The sequence below is a fragment of the Natator depressus genome, chromosome 7 (genome assembly GCF_965152275.1).
Source record: "Natator depressus isolate rNatDep1 chromosome 7, rNatDep2.hap1, whole genome shotgun sequence".
NCBI lineage: Eukaryota > Metazoa > Chordata > Testudines > Cheloniidae > Natator > Natator depressus.
The window spans coordinates 29097590-29112562 of NC_134240.1; the positions used below are offsets into that span (position 1 = coordinate 29097590).

The following is a 14973-nucleotide window of genomic DNA, read 5'->3' on the forward strand; positions in this document are numbered from 1 at the left end:
TGGATAGTAGTAGTGATCAAAACTCTCCTCTTTCCTCCTTCCTGGTGTGGCTGGTTGAGGAGGACCCAGCTGCAGTGCAACTTCCTGCCTCTAGGGGCACTCTGTCCCCCTCCCACAGTTTCTAATCCGTCCCACTGATCATTTCATGGTGAGTGTGACATGTAATTTAGCATAGCATCCAATTAAGAATCCATTCTAGCTACACTGATGAGAATTAGAAGCTGACCTGCTGAGTGCTTTAGAGTCTTTAGGTGTGACACACCAGATCTTAAAATCTGCATCTGTTGCTTTTAAAGACTCTCTTGAAGCTGGAAATAGAGCTAGAATTGGCTATTACTCTGGTCTGGGATTCTTTATTGTCTCTAGGAATCGTGGGAGTTTGTTATGAAGATGTTATGGCCTGTGCCCAGATACTGTGGTAATGGGAGCTATAAAGATGCCTTTTGTAATACATGCAAAGTGTTCTGCAAACTGATAAGTGATCACAAACCTGAAAAAGTGGTACAAACGCTTCTGTAAACTTAAACAAACACTGTACTTCACAGGTAAATGACAGAAAATACCATGTGCATTTCAACCCCCAAAACATTTCTAACTTACGCATTTTAATTTTTTACCTTCATTGAGACGCAAATGCTTGAAGATTGGTGGTATATTGTGTCAGGGAGTATCAGCTATTGCAGACTGAAATGGTTGGTTTTCTTTGAAAAATGTGTGTAGGGTGGGGAGGGGGGTCTAAAGTTAACTATTTCTGGTATTCCATCTAAATGTACTAGTTTGTGTGGAACTTACTCTGCTGCACTAGTAATTTCAGCAAGTAATCTACATGCAGCTCATTTAAAGATGATTGTGTTAAAACAGCACAAACAGTTTTACATAGGAAGGCTGTATAGTTTTGCTTAGATGAATGTTCACATCCTGAAAACATCTCTATATACAATATGTCTCTGGCACTTCAGTCCTAGTTGCCATAACACTGGGTCTGCTCTTTCTCCTTCTCTTGTCCCCAGTGATGTTGATGGGGGGAAAAAAAAATCTTATGGATTCCAGTTGGAGGAGGATGGGGACTCGTAGTGAACAAAATGTGTTTTCAAGTCAGTATGAAGTGTGAGAAACTGATAGTGGATTATTGGTGTTTCTCTTTTCACAGTGGTGTCTCTTGACTTCGAAATTTTAAGGATGTGCCATTTTTCCCCCCCTGTAAAATGTCCTGCTATTTATGAACTTTATTTTTAAATCCCTTTTGAGGATTAAGAAAAGTGATCGTACAATAACAAAGGAAAAGTAAATAAAGAGGTGGGTAGTAGTTAAGTTGACAGTTAATGTCTTTTGTTGCTAACAAAAGAAGAACCACCACAATGATAAATGGGTTGGAGGGACTGACCCAAAGAAGATTGATTAACAATATGTGCACTGTATCTGAGGGAGAAGTATTTGTAAACTTGTATCCTCTTTCCCAGGCATTGCTTACTGAGGAATAGGATGCAAGTTTACAAATACTTCTCCCCCATTGTTTACAAACTAAAATAAACTTTGAAAAGGAGAAGTTAGGTTTAACTTTCAGGAAACTTTTTCCTGATGTTTGATGGAAGATTGTGAAGCTGTTATTGCTGGGAGAAAATGGGAGGATTTATTCCTAGAAACATTTAAAACTAGGCTGAACAGAACACTAGAGAACACAGGGAACGGTTCTTCCTGTCAGGGTAGGTATAGTGGTGTTCTCCATCCTAACACAAAGGGAGCTTCTGTTAAGCAAGTTCCTTTATTTGTAACTTTACATCCACCTAAGAACACACAAACCAAAGCCTGCTCCTATCTGCAGCTGGCAGCTCTCCCTTCTGATTAGTATTCAGAGCCCAGAATTGCTATATTAAGGGTTTCAGAGTAACAGCCGTGTTAGTCTGTATTCGCAAAAAGAAAAGGAGTACTTGTGGCACCTTAGAGACTAACCAATTTATTTGAGCATAAGCTTTCGTGAGCTACATGAAGTGAGCTGTAGCTCACGAAAGCTTATGCTCAAATAAATTGGTTAGTCTCTAAGGTGCCACAAGTACTCCTTTTCTTTTTATATTAAGGGTGATCATCTTCCACACTGTTACATAACCATCACAGCTGATCCATACAGGTGTGCACTAGATTACTAATAGATCTTTCCAATTTGTTAGTTATTTTGAAAGCCTTTCTGAAACCGGTAACACATTTATTGGGGAGGAGAAAGTGAATCATCAGTGTAACAGTAAAGTATTTCATTACATGGCAGTTAGCTTTTACTTTGGTTCACCTGAGAAGCCTGGTGAATGAAGCCTCTGTTCTGCAGAGGAGCAGCAAAGCAAACTTCCCATGTACATTACCTTGCTAATATGCTTCTATTGTGACCAGTTGGGGGTGGCAGGCTTCCTCTAGGAGCTGAAGAAATGGTTAGCTACTGATGCTCATTCAGTTCTTGGCCTCTGCAGACACTGCCAATTACTTCAAAGTATGGTGTTGAGTTTGTAATGTGGGAGCTGTGCAGGGGCCTACCAAACATCCATTAAAAGGGAACAGCCTTTCATACCTACTGAACTAAATCGGATTAAAATTTATTCCAGATGAAAGGCGCCATAGTTCATAAGCAATACCCTGAAGCTCCCAGTCACACCGAATGGTAAAGTTTCCACCTTTAAGAATGTCCAACTGTCCTCCATCTTGAAGTGTACACCGTCAGGGTTTTCCTCTCTCTGGACAAATAGGTAAAATCTCTTTACACGCTTTGCAATCAAGTGCCTTGCCATGTTAAAGGAATAGCTCCCATTAACTAAGGCTGTGTCTACACGGCCACTTTCAGCGCTAAAACATTAGTCGTTCAGGGGTGTGAAAAAACACCCTCCCCCCCCCCCGATGGACAAAAGTTTTAGTGCTCAAAAGCGCCAGTATAGACAGCGCTCTATCGCCAGCAGTGGCGCTCCCAGCAACAAAGCTACCACCGCTTGTTCGAGGTGGTTTTTTATCACTGGGAGAGCACTCCCCGCCGGCAACAAAGCGTGTTCTACACTGCACACATCACAGCGCTGCCGTGCTGTAGCGTGGGGAGTGTAGATATACCCTTAAATATAAACAAGAATAAAATGTAACTACATCCAAATTCACTTTTAAATGTGTTTTTCAGTATAAAATCATACGCAATTATAATTCCAGGCCCCTTTCACTAAAGAGGGGGGAATCTTCTGAAATTACAGAAAACCACCCTTGCAAAGTCAAGTACTTTACGTTTCCACGTGTAAAGATATGGGGTAAAATAATTTTTTAAAATACCTAAGTCATGTAGGGACTTTTGAGAACTTTACTCGGCCTTCAGGGTTGGGTTGGTTTTTTTTCCCTGCATAGATAATTAGCAGGGTTGGAACCCAAGTCCTGCAGTTCCAGAGCACAGATCTCTCCCCTTTGAGATGCGGTGGCAGTGGAGCTAGTTTGCAATTTTTAGATGGAAATTCCACAGAATTGAAATTTTTTTTGATGTGTCCTTTTTTTTGTTTGTTTGTTTTGTTTAAACTATGTCAGGAAAATCAAAACAAAATATTTAGTATCAGGTTGATTCCACCCTTGTGGAAATACTGTGGCTTGTTGAACTGAACTGAAACATTTTGTTCTGAGATAGTTCAACATTAAATTGTATCTAGCTAGGATGCAGCAGTACCTCATGGGAGGTGTTTGTGCCCCAGTTCTCTCCTGTGGGCTGGGCTCCTTGGCTGGTTTACATCTCCCTTGATGTACCGCAATCTCCCCTCTGACCCAGAGGCAGGGGGATCGTAGAAGTCACATGACTGCCATTTATCACATCAGTCTGGCCAGAGGATGAGAACATGATGCAGGCACCAGAACTACGTTTCCCATAAACCACTGCAGTGTCTTAGGCAGATGAAGTTGAACGTTTTGAAACAAAACGTTCAACATCTCCAAACTGATATTTTTTGGAACTTTGTTCCATAAAAAATTTAGGGGTGTTGGACTAAAATGACAAAATATCAGAATTTCCTGTGGGATAGCAGAAGTAGATTGTTGTTCTGTAGCTGAACTAGCTCTTAAAGGATGTGACAGACATTTTGCAAGTGCATTATGCGACAGGTTGAGAGACAGTGGTGGGAATTGGGTTTCTTGGGTTCTCATCATGGCTCTGGGAGCAGCATGTGGTCTACAGGTTGGAGCAGTGGTTACAGAAGGCATATGGATTTGGCACATTCATTCTAAAAGGCAGTGTGACTGAGGCTTGCTTCTGTTATATTAGATACCTGACTTCTTGTCTCTGCCCTGCCTGATGTGACCTTGTGCAACCTCTGTTATCTTATTTGGAGAATGGGTGAAGGTTACTTGCCTGTCTCCTAAGGTAGGGGTATGAGGCCTTGGTTAATGAGGATTGTGAATTATATAGAAATATTAACACTCAGTTTCTGAGGAGACCAGAACTTGTGGCTTCCAGGTCAGTGCAATATCCTTTTGGTCTAAGGGTAGCTAACAAGGAGTCTTTCCTAATACATGGGCAGGCATGACATGGCCGCCAAATGCTTAGCTGTCATACAAGTTGATAGTACTTAGCAGGTGGTTAAATGCTTCTTGAGCAATGGTTACATCTTAAGGCTGAGAAGAATACTTTGAACATTCTGTTTAAACTACGGCTTTCTTCAGTTTCTTAGGAGAACTTAATAGTTAATTATTTAAATAACAGCATCTGCATCACAGCCTGAGTTCAGTCACTAGCAAGGTTGAGTTTAGTTTGTCCTAAAAATTAGTACCACTCTTCAAGTTGTCATAGTAGCTGTTTTTAATTAAAATGTTACTCAAAATACATTGTGCAGGAGTATTTCAGTGCATTTCCAGGTTCCTGTGCTGAAACACCACATCTTTCTACTCTGAGACACAGCTGTTATCATATTATCAAACATAATTATAAGTGGTAGTTCTTAAATGAATACATAGCATTATTAAACTGGAACTGAGCTAAAGTAAATATTTTGGATAAGTTATTTAGATCTTTTGTTTACCTTCAGTCCACTCCACTGGATAAGAGTTGCAGTGAGTATAAATTGGAAAGCTGTCGTTCATTCCCAAATCTGTCAATGACTCACAATGATCTTGGGCAAGTCACTTAAACTTTCTGTGGCACAGTTTTCCCATCTGTAAAAAATGGATAATATGCCCTCTTGTTTTATAAAGTGCTTTGAGATATATGGAAATATTATCATATTCATTTTCTAGGATAAGTATTAGACCAATATAGATAGGAACTACATTTCATCAATGGCTAATCTTTCTTTGGAAGTTTTCCAAAGGCTCAGAATAAAGTGCTCTCCTATTTCTGTATGACGTGTGAGGACTTTAGTCAGAGCTTATGTATTCCAGATAGAGGAGATACTAGCAAAACAGGTTTCCTATTATTAATTGGGGTGTCATTCTCAGAAATCTAATATATAAGGCTCAGCCTGTCCTTTAATTTTATTAATGGGGTTTTGGTACTAATTCCAACCATAGCCAGTGTTCAGCACTAGGAAATTTAGTGACGGTGAACATTCTGTTGGCAAAGAGGAAGCCTGATTGGTGTGAAAGTTATTAGATTATCCAGCATGATTGTCTGGGAGGAGGAGAGAGTAACTTATGTGTTCCAGATGAGTGACAGACTTTCACAAATCCAATTTACAAACAGGAAATGCAATTTAATTTTGTTTCCTACCTCAAACATTTTGTCCAACTCCCTGATAATCTACTCTGAAACAGTGCATACTCTGGCAAGTGCAACATGAGAAATAAAACAATTTGGGTATTTTGTCAGAAATGTAAATAGCTATCACTTGTTCAGTTGTATATCTTGCTGATGTAAATGCATTTGGTATATTCAGAATTAAAGGGAAAAAAGAGGAATGAGAAAATGAATAGGGAAAAGAGTATTTATAACTTTTCCTTACTAGCTTTTATTTTCTGCCTGCTAGGAACTATCTTTCATAGTGGAAGGATAGATTGCATAACTCCAAAACAGTTAGCTTAAAAAAAATGTAAAATTTAGGAGTGTACTCTTATAAAAATAAACCACACTAGATTGTGTAGACTCTTGTATCATGGCTAAGAGACCTGATTGTTGACACTGCACCTGAAATATTCTAATAGCCTACTTATGCACACCGTGTCTTGGCTTACTGCTGTAGTGGCACTCCATAAATACTTAGCCGCAGCAAAATAGAGTAATAATAAAAATGTATAATTTAAAATTAATACAAATTGTGAACACAGGGTAGGGTAGATGGTTATGGATTATTGTGACATCACTTGCAAAAATGTCTTTAAATCATCTGTACAATAGAATTTTGTATTTGTTTCCATGAACATGTCTGCTAAAAGTATACATTTGCTTTTGCCTTGTGTTTTATAAGGCTGAGTATCTTCAGTGCAATTACCAGTTGTGGTCTTGAAGTCATGGTGGATAGATTAAAACACAGCAAACTTGTTTCAAGATTGTGCATTTAGGATTTATTTTAAAACAGAGCTGTCTTACATTCTATGTGCAGGAAAACTTGCTGTCCTTCAGAAAACAGATAATTTGTCTTATATCTGCTCTTGCTATGATACTGGAGCTCTGATCGTGGAAACAAATTCTACTCTGAATCATTTTAAGTTTACCATTTAAAATGATCTGTTGGTAAATGTGGACAAAATGCCTCTCTTTAAGGCGTTCTTTATAGCCTATGAAAGAGAAGAAGCTAGCCAAGTCCTTTTTAAAGCAAATCTACAGTGAGCAGCTCTCTTACATCATTTTGCTTTATTGGTTCTGTTTAAATTTTGTCTAGAAATGTTGAACCAAGGCTTACGCTATGCAATAGCGTTGAACTTTTGATGGCTAAAGTTATTTTAGAAACGTTGGTGCTATGCAGGAGTGTTGAGAGGCTGTCAATTACTTTAAACATCTGTCCTGCAGAGCCAAGATTTTTCTGTCCCAGTAAAGTGAGATTCAGAGGCGCCTGGAAGCTCGGACACCTTATAAGGAGATGAAGTGTGTAGTCCTCTGCAAAATCATGTCAGTGTCTCCCAATTCACACTGAAAACACTTTGTCAAAGTATTTTTGAGTCTCACAATTTTGTGGAAACGTAGTGCAAATCTATAGGATAAAACCAATAAAGTGAGAATAGACTAAGCAGTGAGCTTGTATGTTAACTCGGGATGACTCTTCTGTTTTGTTTGCTAAGCTGCGGACTGGCAGGCAGTTGCTTGTCTCTCCGCAGCACAGTGCCTTGTCAGTACAGTGATTGTGGCAGCTGATGCTAAAGAAGTGAGGTGGAGGAGAAGGAATTTGAATAAAATGAAGCAAAGGAGAAATCGAGGGACACATCCAGTTGCCTCATTTGTATTTGCAGAGGATCCCTTTGGAAGATGAACTGGGGTGCAATGAGAGGCTGACAGTATGGGATGGTCATGCACCCCCTGTGCAGTGGGGGTGTCCAGGGGCAGAGGAAGGGTGGGAATGATCCTTACCTTGCGGTTAAAGGGGCACTGCTGAGGCCATTGCTGCTGTTGGGGTAAAGTGGTGACTGCAGAGTGACTCGGAGGCTGATCCGTGGTTTGGGAGAAGGATTATCCCCTTGCCTGTCTGCTCAGCATTCTGCCCACCAACTTGGGCTGTGCGCTGGGCAGAGGGTTCCCCTAAAGAGGGCTGGGAGGAAGTGCTGTATAGTCATTAAATGTGAGGCTCCTAGGTAGGAATAGACTGCCTATAACAAACTCACTGGCTAACCCTGGCTTAGTCACTTTACACCCACATTGTCATAAATTTCCCCCTGATTTTGGGCGCCCAACTTGAGATACCTTAGGCATGATATTCCAGGGTTCCGTTTGCTTTTGTGATTTTCAAACACTTATTTTGTGGAATTGGTTTGCTGCAGTGTCATCTCAGCATAGGCTCTCTTGGCCTCCTAACAAATGACTTTCTCGAAAGCTTAAAACAACAAGCCTACAACTTTATCGTCCTCTTAAAGCTTTGTCTTGTGTGCTTTATACAGTGTGAGAATATGTGCTTACAAACTTAGTAAAGATTTTTGGTTTCCAAATGAACTTTGAGTGAGTTGTGTAGTTAAAACAGCAACCAGGGTAGGTTTTTTCCTGCCTCGAAGCAGAAAACAGATTAATTTTTAAGCCCTCTTAAAAAGAGCCAACAATTTTTGGGTCAGGTTGAGCCTGATAGAATTTGAGCAGCTTGGTTATAAACTCTCTTACAAAGACTGTACACAATATCAGTTTGAATCTTTTGAAGTTTGCACAGTGGGACTGGTTGACCTAGACCTGGCACGTACTTTACTTATCCCTACGCTCGCTGTTCAAGTGTTGCCAGTTGGCACTGGCTCTCTTCTGAGGCTGATGCTCATCCTGTGTTGCTGCTCTTTAGAACTTATTTATTGGTATTCTTTTGATTTAAAAATATGTTCTCTAAAGAAGTGGGTATGAAATATGGAGATGGTTTGGAGCGGGGGAGGAGGTGTCAGGTTCTTTTGTCCAATCCAAAATTTATGTGGTTTTTGTGTTCATTCCTGGATACTTTTGAGTCTTCAGTCCCAGTGCACTTGGGCACATAATCTGCAGTCAGGGATATAGAATATAATTGCCTATTGTATGTTCGCTTAACACTTAAGCGAATATACAAGAAGCAATTATATTCTATATCTTAACTAGGGATGGAAAATTTCCCCGGGATGCTCAGAAACCTAAAAGTTAAAATCAAAGAGCACTGTGATTTTTTTTTGATTTTTTTTTAATTGTAGAACGTTTTGTAAAATTGCTGACTTCGTTGTTGTCCTCTTTCCTGCTCCTGTCTTGACTCCCCCTCCACGCACCCCCGGTATGCTTTTCCCGACTCACAGGGAATTTTTCCCTTTCCTCTTTAATTGGAGTGTGTCTGATTTATTCTACAGGGCTTAAATTTAAAAGGAAACTCAGCAGTAGGGGAAGGACCGATGGGGTTGAAAGCAGTTGTCTGACTCCTCCGGGCAGGCTCACTGGGCACCATTTTTTAGCTTTCTTAAAAGTGGTTTGATATGGGACAGCAGCAGTGGCGCCTCATTACTGCGGTAGATGTCCGCCTGTGACCGGTAGAACGGCTGTGAGTGTGTTGCTGCAAGCCTTGCCTCCTCATAAGGGATCTGCCCCCAACAAGGCAAGCAGCTGCTCAGATGGCAAAGATTGTTGCTGTTGCCCTGGGCAACCTTCGTGTGAGTAGTAACGTGGATGCTGCTCAGTAAAATGTGGAGAGACCTAAAAACTGCGGCGGAGCAGCAAAGCTGGCACATCTAGCAACCCTTGGAAAATGGAAACGCCGCCTCCTCCCCCCCCACCACCCTGAGGGTAGGCTTCCGTCCCTCGGAGGCGATAAAGATGAGGTAAAACATGTAGCAAGTTTCGGCCTGGATTTTCTGAAAAATCGCCGCCAATATAAAGCCAGTTCGTCTCCAGCCATGAGAATTCTTATTACTGTGTGGAATTCCTCTCACTGCAGATGCAGGGAGACTGTATCCATATGGCAATGGCCTTATCTCCTTCAGAGTCTCAGTTAAAAATAGGCCAAGTGACCATTTATTTCACAAAGTGGATATTATTATCTACATCCCTCTAAGGTTGCTGAGGAAAGTACAATGTCTGAGTTTGAAAAATGAACTAACTTTTGGACCTGATAAATGCATGTGTTTTCCAGTGATCTGTTAGCTCTGAGTTTGGTCAGTAAGAAACAGCTCTGCCTTTTAAAGAGCTAAGGAGCTTTATTTCTAGGGCAGTGGACTGGAGTGATCTTAATCTGCTTTACTGTCCATGAGAGAGAGATTGACCACAGGTTATCATACAGTACTAAAGGGGTGCTCCTAATGAGAGTAAATATTTAGGCTTGTGGCTTTTTTATGGTTTATGATGAAGGCTTGAGGGATTTTTAAGGGCTTCTGTGACTGACCCTTGGGTGCATGGGAGCGAATGGGTTCCATATGCCAACTGGCCAGTCATGTAGGATGATGCTTGTCCTCTTCCCTCCCTTCCCCCGACCCAAGTTATCCATAACCCAAGACTCAGAGGGAGCTGGACTCCTGCAATGGGAGGTGGGATGGGAGATGAGTATCCCTAAAGGAGCCACAGCCCTCTTCCCCTGCCAATCCAGCCAAAGCCCGTTTGCCTCTAAGGCTGCAGGAGTGCATTTTTCCCCAACAGATTTTTCTTTAAAACTTTTTTCATTATACTTATACTCTGACTGAAGAACTAGTGGATTGACACCAGCCCAAGAGCCAAGAGGGAGACAGTTGAAAGGGAAAGATTTTAAGTCATTCCTTTAAACTCTTTCACCTGTCTATCTTCAGGGTCTAAACATTTGTGAATGATTAAACACCCTTGCATTTTCAATTAAGGTGCGAGAGTTTAAATAACCCTGAGACCTCTTAGAGATTCTCCAGGAAAACCAGGAAGATAGAATTTGTCATTCCCAATATTTCTGATCTTAAAAGCAGGCAAGAAACATTTTCAGGATGCCTTTTTACATCCCAGAAAAGACAAAGGCACAAAGTCAATTTTTAAATCTTTTTTTTTTAGTCAAATTTAGTGTAAAATAGCTTGGAAGAAGAGGCAGAATTGTGAACGAGCAGAAAAATTGGCACATTCTTTTTTGAGGTGGCATTGTCTAGATTGTTTTTGTTTCCATAGCAATGGAAAAGGAGGCCATCCACGTAAGGAGGAGCTTACCCTTTATTCAGTAAAGTGCAGATTACAGGCCTGATGTCTTAAAGTGTTGAGCATCCTCAATTGTAAATGATATCCACAGGCATGTGCGGTACTCGGCACATGTGAAAATCCGGCCCTGCGTTTGTTAGTTCAGTCTTTCCAGTTAACTGTACTTTCAAGACAAAAAATGGTTCAAAACTAAATCTAATGAAATAATTTAGATATATATGAATGCACCAAACCTGAATGGCTCAAATGAATGGCTCAGTTGTGGGGTTTTAGTGATGCCTCAGAAGGTGAAAATGGAAATCAAAGGCTCTTATGTTGCATATCACAGACATTTCTTGGATACAGGGCTACTCGTCCTTCAGCTCAGAGACACAATTTAATGATGACAGGAACTAAATTTGAGGCTAGTGCCCCTGTGAAGTTCTTGTTCCTCCACATTACTCATTTCTTATATAAATAGTTTTTATAATGATCATGCTTGATGTGATCATAAAAGAAATCTAGTACTGTCAAAACCATAGTAAATGACTTACAGTAAAAAAAAAACGTTTTATTCAATACTAATAATGCTTATTTTGGATTACAGGACAGAAAATTGACAAAAGTAGAGAGACAGAGATTTAAGGAGGAAGCAGAAATGTTGAAAGGTCTTCAGCATCCAAACATTGTTAGATTTTATGACTTCTGGGAGTCCTGTGTAAAAGGGAAAAAATGTATAGTGCTGGTTACTGAATTGATGACCTCGGGAACGCTAAAAACGTAAGTACTGTGCTCCTGGTGGCACATCTCAGAATAGCTGCTGAAATTCTTAGAAAAATATTAGTTATAGACTCTCTGGGGGAAAAAAGGCACCTCAGGACCAAAAAACTGATCTGTTCTGTCCCTTCAGTCATGTGTCCCGATGTTTGAACTCTGTTGATTTGAAAGCAGAATTTCAGCACCTTTTGCTGTTTCCCCTGAGCTACTGTTTCAGTTATGTAACTATCAGCAGTTCTCTCCTTTGTTTTCTGTTCTGCACATGAAGCTCTGTCTGAAAATGTCAGGTTGTTGTTGATCGTGGTTTTGTTTGCTTGTTTTGGTTTGGTTTTTGGGGGGCGGGGGTTGGTGTTTGTGGTTTGCATTACAAAACTGCAATAAAATAGCGCTTTAGCTGGAGGCGTTCATTTTTTGACTCAAGAGCTGCTCCAGGTTATCTCCTAAACAGCACTAATTAATAGCTTGTGGTTCAGTTGGTTATAAAGCAGTTGGCACAAACTTCAGAACAGATTTTCATCACCGATGGGAGTAATACACATCACTGCACAACTCCAACATGCCACTCTGCAAGTGCAAGAAGCAGATTTTGAGTTCCTCCAAAACATACCCTCCATATCTACAGTAAAGATGTGTGTCTTAGGCTAATGGTAGAAATGCAGGTCTGCAGTACACAGATCAAAAGACTTCAGTAGTGTGCTAATCTGAATACATAAAACATTTTATGTTCTAGCATAGGTCTTTGCATAAAATGAATTGCTTTACTATTAAACTTCCATATGTCTGAATATTGGTGGTATTTGTACCAGGGAAGTATGATACAATAATTAACTTCCTCCAAAAAAATGAAATGTCTCTGTGCTTTCTTCAGAGAGCACAATTTACTTTCACCATGATGCTGTCTCTGAGCTGCTTGTGGTTGGGGTGTGTGTGGGGGGGGGGGGGGTGTATTCAAAACAAGGTCCTAATTTTGTCCATTGTAAAACCTTTAGAGTTTTAAATAACGCTTTTTTTCTTTATGCCTTTGGCTCTCTCTGTGTTTTTGCGGCAGGTATCTGAAAAGATTTAAAGTGATGAAACCAAAAGTTCTTCGTAGCTGGTGCCGACAAATCCTGAAAGGTCTATTGTTCTTGCACACGAGAACTCCACCAATCATTCACAGAGACCTAAAATGTGACAATATTTTTATTACGGGACCAACTGGATCTGTGAAAATAGGAGATTTAGGTCTGGCAACCCTCAAAAGAGCTTCATTTGCCAAAAGTGTAATAGGTAATCATTCTGTTCTGTATTGTAGCCCTTCTTGTCCTTCTTTGGTGGTGAGCTGTTCTTATTCGTGGTGTTTGTTTCATTTTAGTGTTTATATCCTTGTCGTTTGGCTGCAGAAATGAAGGTGGCTGTGTGTGGCTAAATCCTCTATACTGCTTAGGAAAATCTCGATCTATGGTCCTATCTAGAAAATGGTACCATGACATGGTAAATTCTCTTCTAAATCAAAACAGTAGAGGCCCCCCTATTTCTTCTAAAATGATTTTAATGTCTTCTCACCATATCCTCCGTATAGGTAATGTTTGTATGTCCTTTTCATTTCTAATCCTAAAAGAATGAGTCACTAGTTCAGCATTTATTTTTGCCTTCAGAGACGTACTCATTTGCTGCGGGCCTACATTAGCAGCACCCTTGCACTGCAGCTGTCTTTCACTTTAGAGTGGGTAAGTGTCTTCAAAAAAAACCCCACGTACCCCAAGTACTCTGTATCGCAGGACTGCTATTTTACTGAAACCTGATAACACTTTAAAGTCAAACTGATTTTTTTCACCAGAACATTCAAAGGCCCTTCTCCTCAGGAAAGCCCCAATTCAAGGAAGCATTCTTAGTCGAGGCAGCAGTTTTATCTCTGTTTTCAGTGGAATTTCAGTGCGTGCTTAAGTGCTTTCCTGAATCGGGACCTAAGGGCAGTATTTCCCTGCCAAATGTTAACTTTTTAACCCCAGCCACTTTGGCACCGATGAAGTTGATGCAACACTTCTTTGAGCGGGGAAAGTGTGTGATGCCCCTTTTCCTCCATTCTCAATCAGCTCAACCCTTTTCACTCAAACTTCCTGAGCAAATTTACCCTTTGGAAACTTAAGACCATGAAAATTTCAGCTTTGTAGATGAAAGTTATAGAACCTTGTGGTTGAAAATGAAGTAGCAAAGGTGAGGGAATTTATCATGGCAATGCTCATGTTCCAGCTACAGTATTTAAATACTCTAAAATTCAATTTCTATTCATAAAGAAGCTTTTAGGCTTCTGGAGGAGTGGATAATATCTTATCATAGCAAACTAATACTGATAACACCTATTCCCTAGTCAGCAAAACAGTATGTTCTTTTGAAAAGTAATTGCTAAAGTAATTCTTTTGCATCGGAAAGCTTAATAAAAGGATAACTTCATTTTTACTGGTATATTTCAGTAACACCAGCATATAGCTGTTAGACTGATATCATTGAGATTAAAGTGGCTGATTAAATTCTGTGGCCAGATCCTCAGCTCATGTAAATCTGTTTAGCTCCATTGATTTTAATGAACCCATGCTGATTTACACCAGCTGAGATTCTGGCCTTAGATTTTGATATTTGAAGGTTCTGTCTACTATAGGAGGCAAGTTTTCCGTTCAAAAATTTTCCATCCTCACGATCACCACTAGTACCAGTGGTGTAGTTGAGGCTTCTGTGGCTGATGGAATTTTTACCACTGAGCTATCAAACCTGCTCAGAGCAGATCTAGACAAGACGTTAGCAAAAATACTGGAGGCTGTTGGCAATTTGTCTGCTCTAGTGGTGGTAGTAGTGGAGGGAAACTGTTGGGAAAAATCCTAGAGTAGGCAAGACTTAATGGAAGTTGAGAAAACCCCTTTATAAACTTGGCTCCCTTTTGTAATTCTCTTCAGAAGAGTGCTTATGAAAAAGGGCAATGGATTGAGTAGCATTGGGCAGATCAGTGATTCTGTGAATGAATACTGAGCCCATAGTTGTTCCAGTTTTTAAGGACTATTAAGCATACAGAAAACCTTTTTGAATCTAATTTGTTACAAATGAATTCATACACAGACCAAATGAGATTCTTGCCCCTTGGACTATATTTTTGGAATGCTATTATAGTATCTCCTGCTTTTTAGATTGCTCCCTCCTCAGGGTGGCAACCGTTATTTTAAATGCTGCATAATTCACCAGTTTCTCTTTGTTCTAGGCTGACTGGGATTCAGTGGCAATGTAGCAGGTCTGTAGAGCGTAGTCCACATCTGACACAGCCGTGAACCATTTCGTAGTTGCAATGTAAGGTTCTGTCACAGGTGGCAAATAAAGGGCCAGTATCGGAATGCAGCACTTTTCTGTCAAGTCACCCTAAGCCAAGGTGTTAAAACTCTATATCAAGATTCAGGGTAATTACAGCTGAGTCTTGCTGACAGGTGGGGTCCAACTAGGATATAAAGGGAGTGTCTTTGAGGCAGTGGCAACAAGAACAG

The 14973-nt window shown here is 40.4% G+C and overlaps 1 protein-coding gene across 10 annotated transcripts in view; it reads left to right on the forward strand.

Annotated features, from left to right (window-relative positions):
- WNK2 (WNK lysine deficient protein kinase 2) overlaps nucleotides 1–14973 on the forward strand; it is a 172952-nt gene that overhangs the window by 46087 nt on the left and 111892 nt on the right. For all 10 annotated transcript variants that reach the window (XM_074957804.1, XM_074957799.1, XM_074957801.1 and 7 more), the window contains exons 2-3: nucleotides 11298–11470; nucleotides 12516–12736. In XM_074957804.1, the coding sequence (XP_074813905.1) occupies nucleotides 11298–11470; nucleotides 12516–12736 (394 nt within the window). The remainder of the gene's footprint in view (nucleotides 1–11297; nucleotides 11471–12515; nucleotides 12737–14973) is intronic.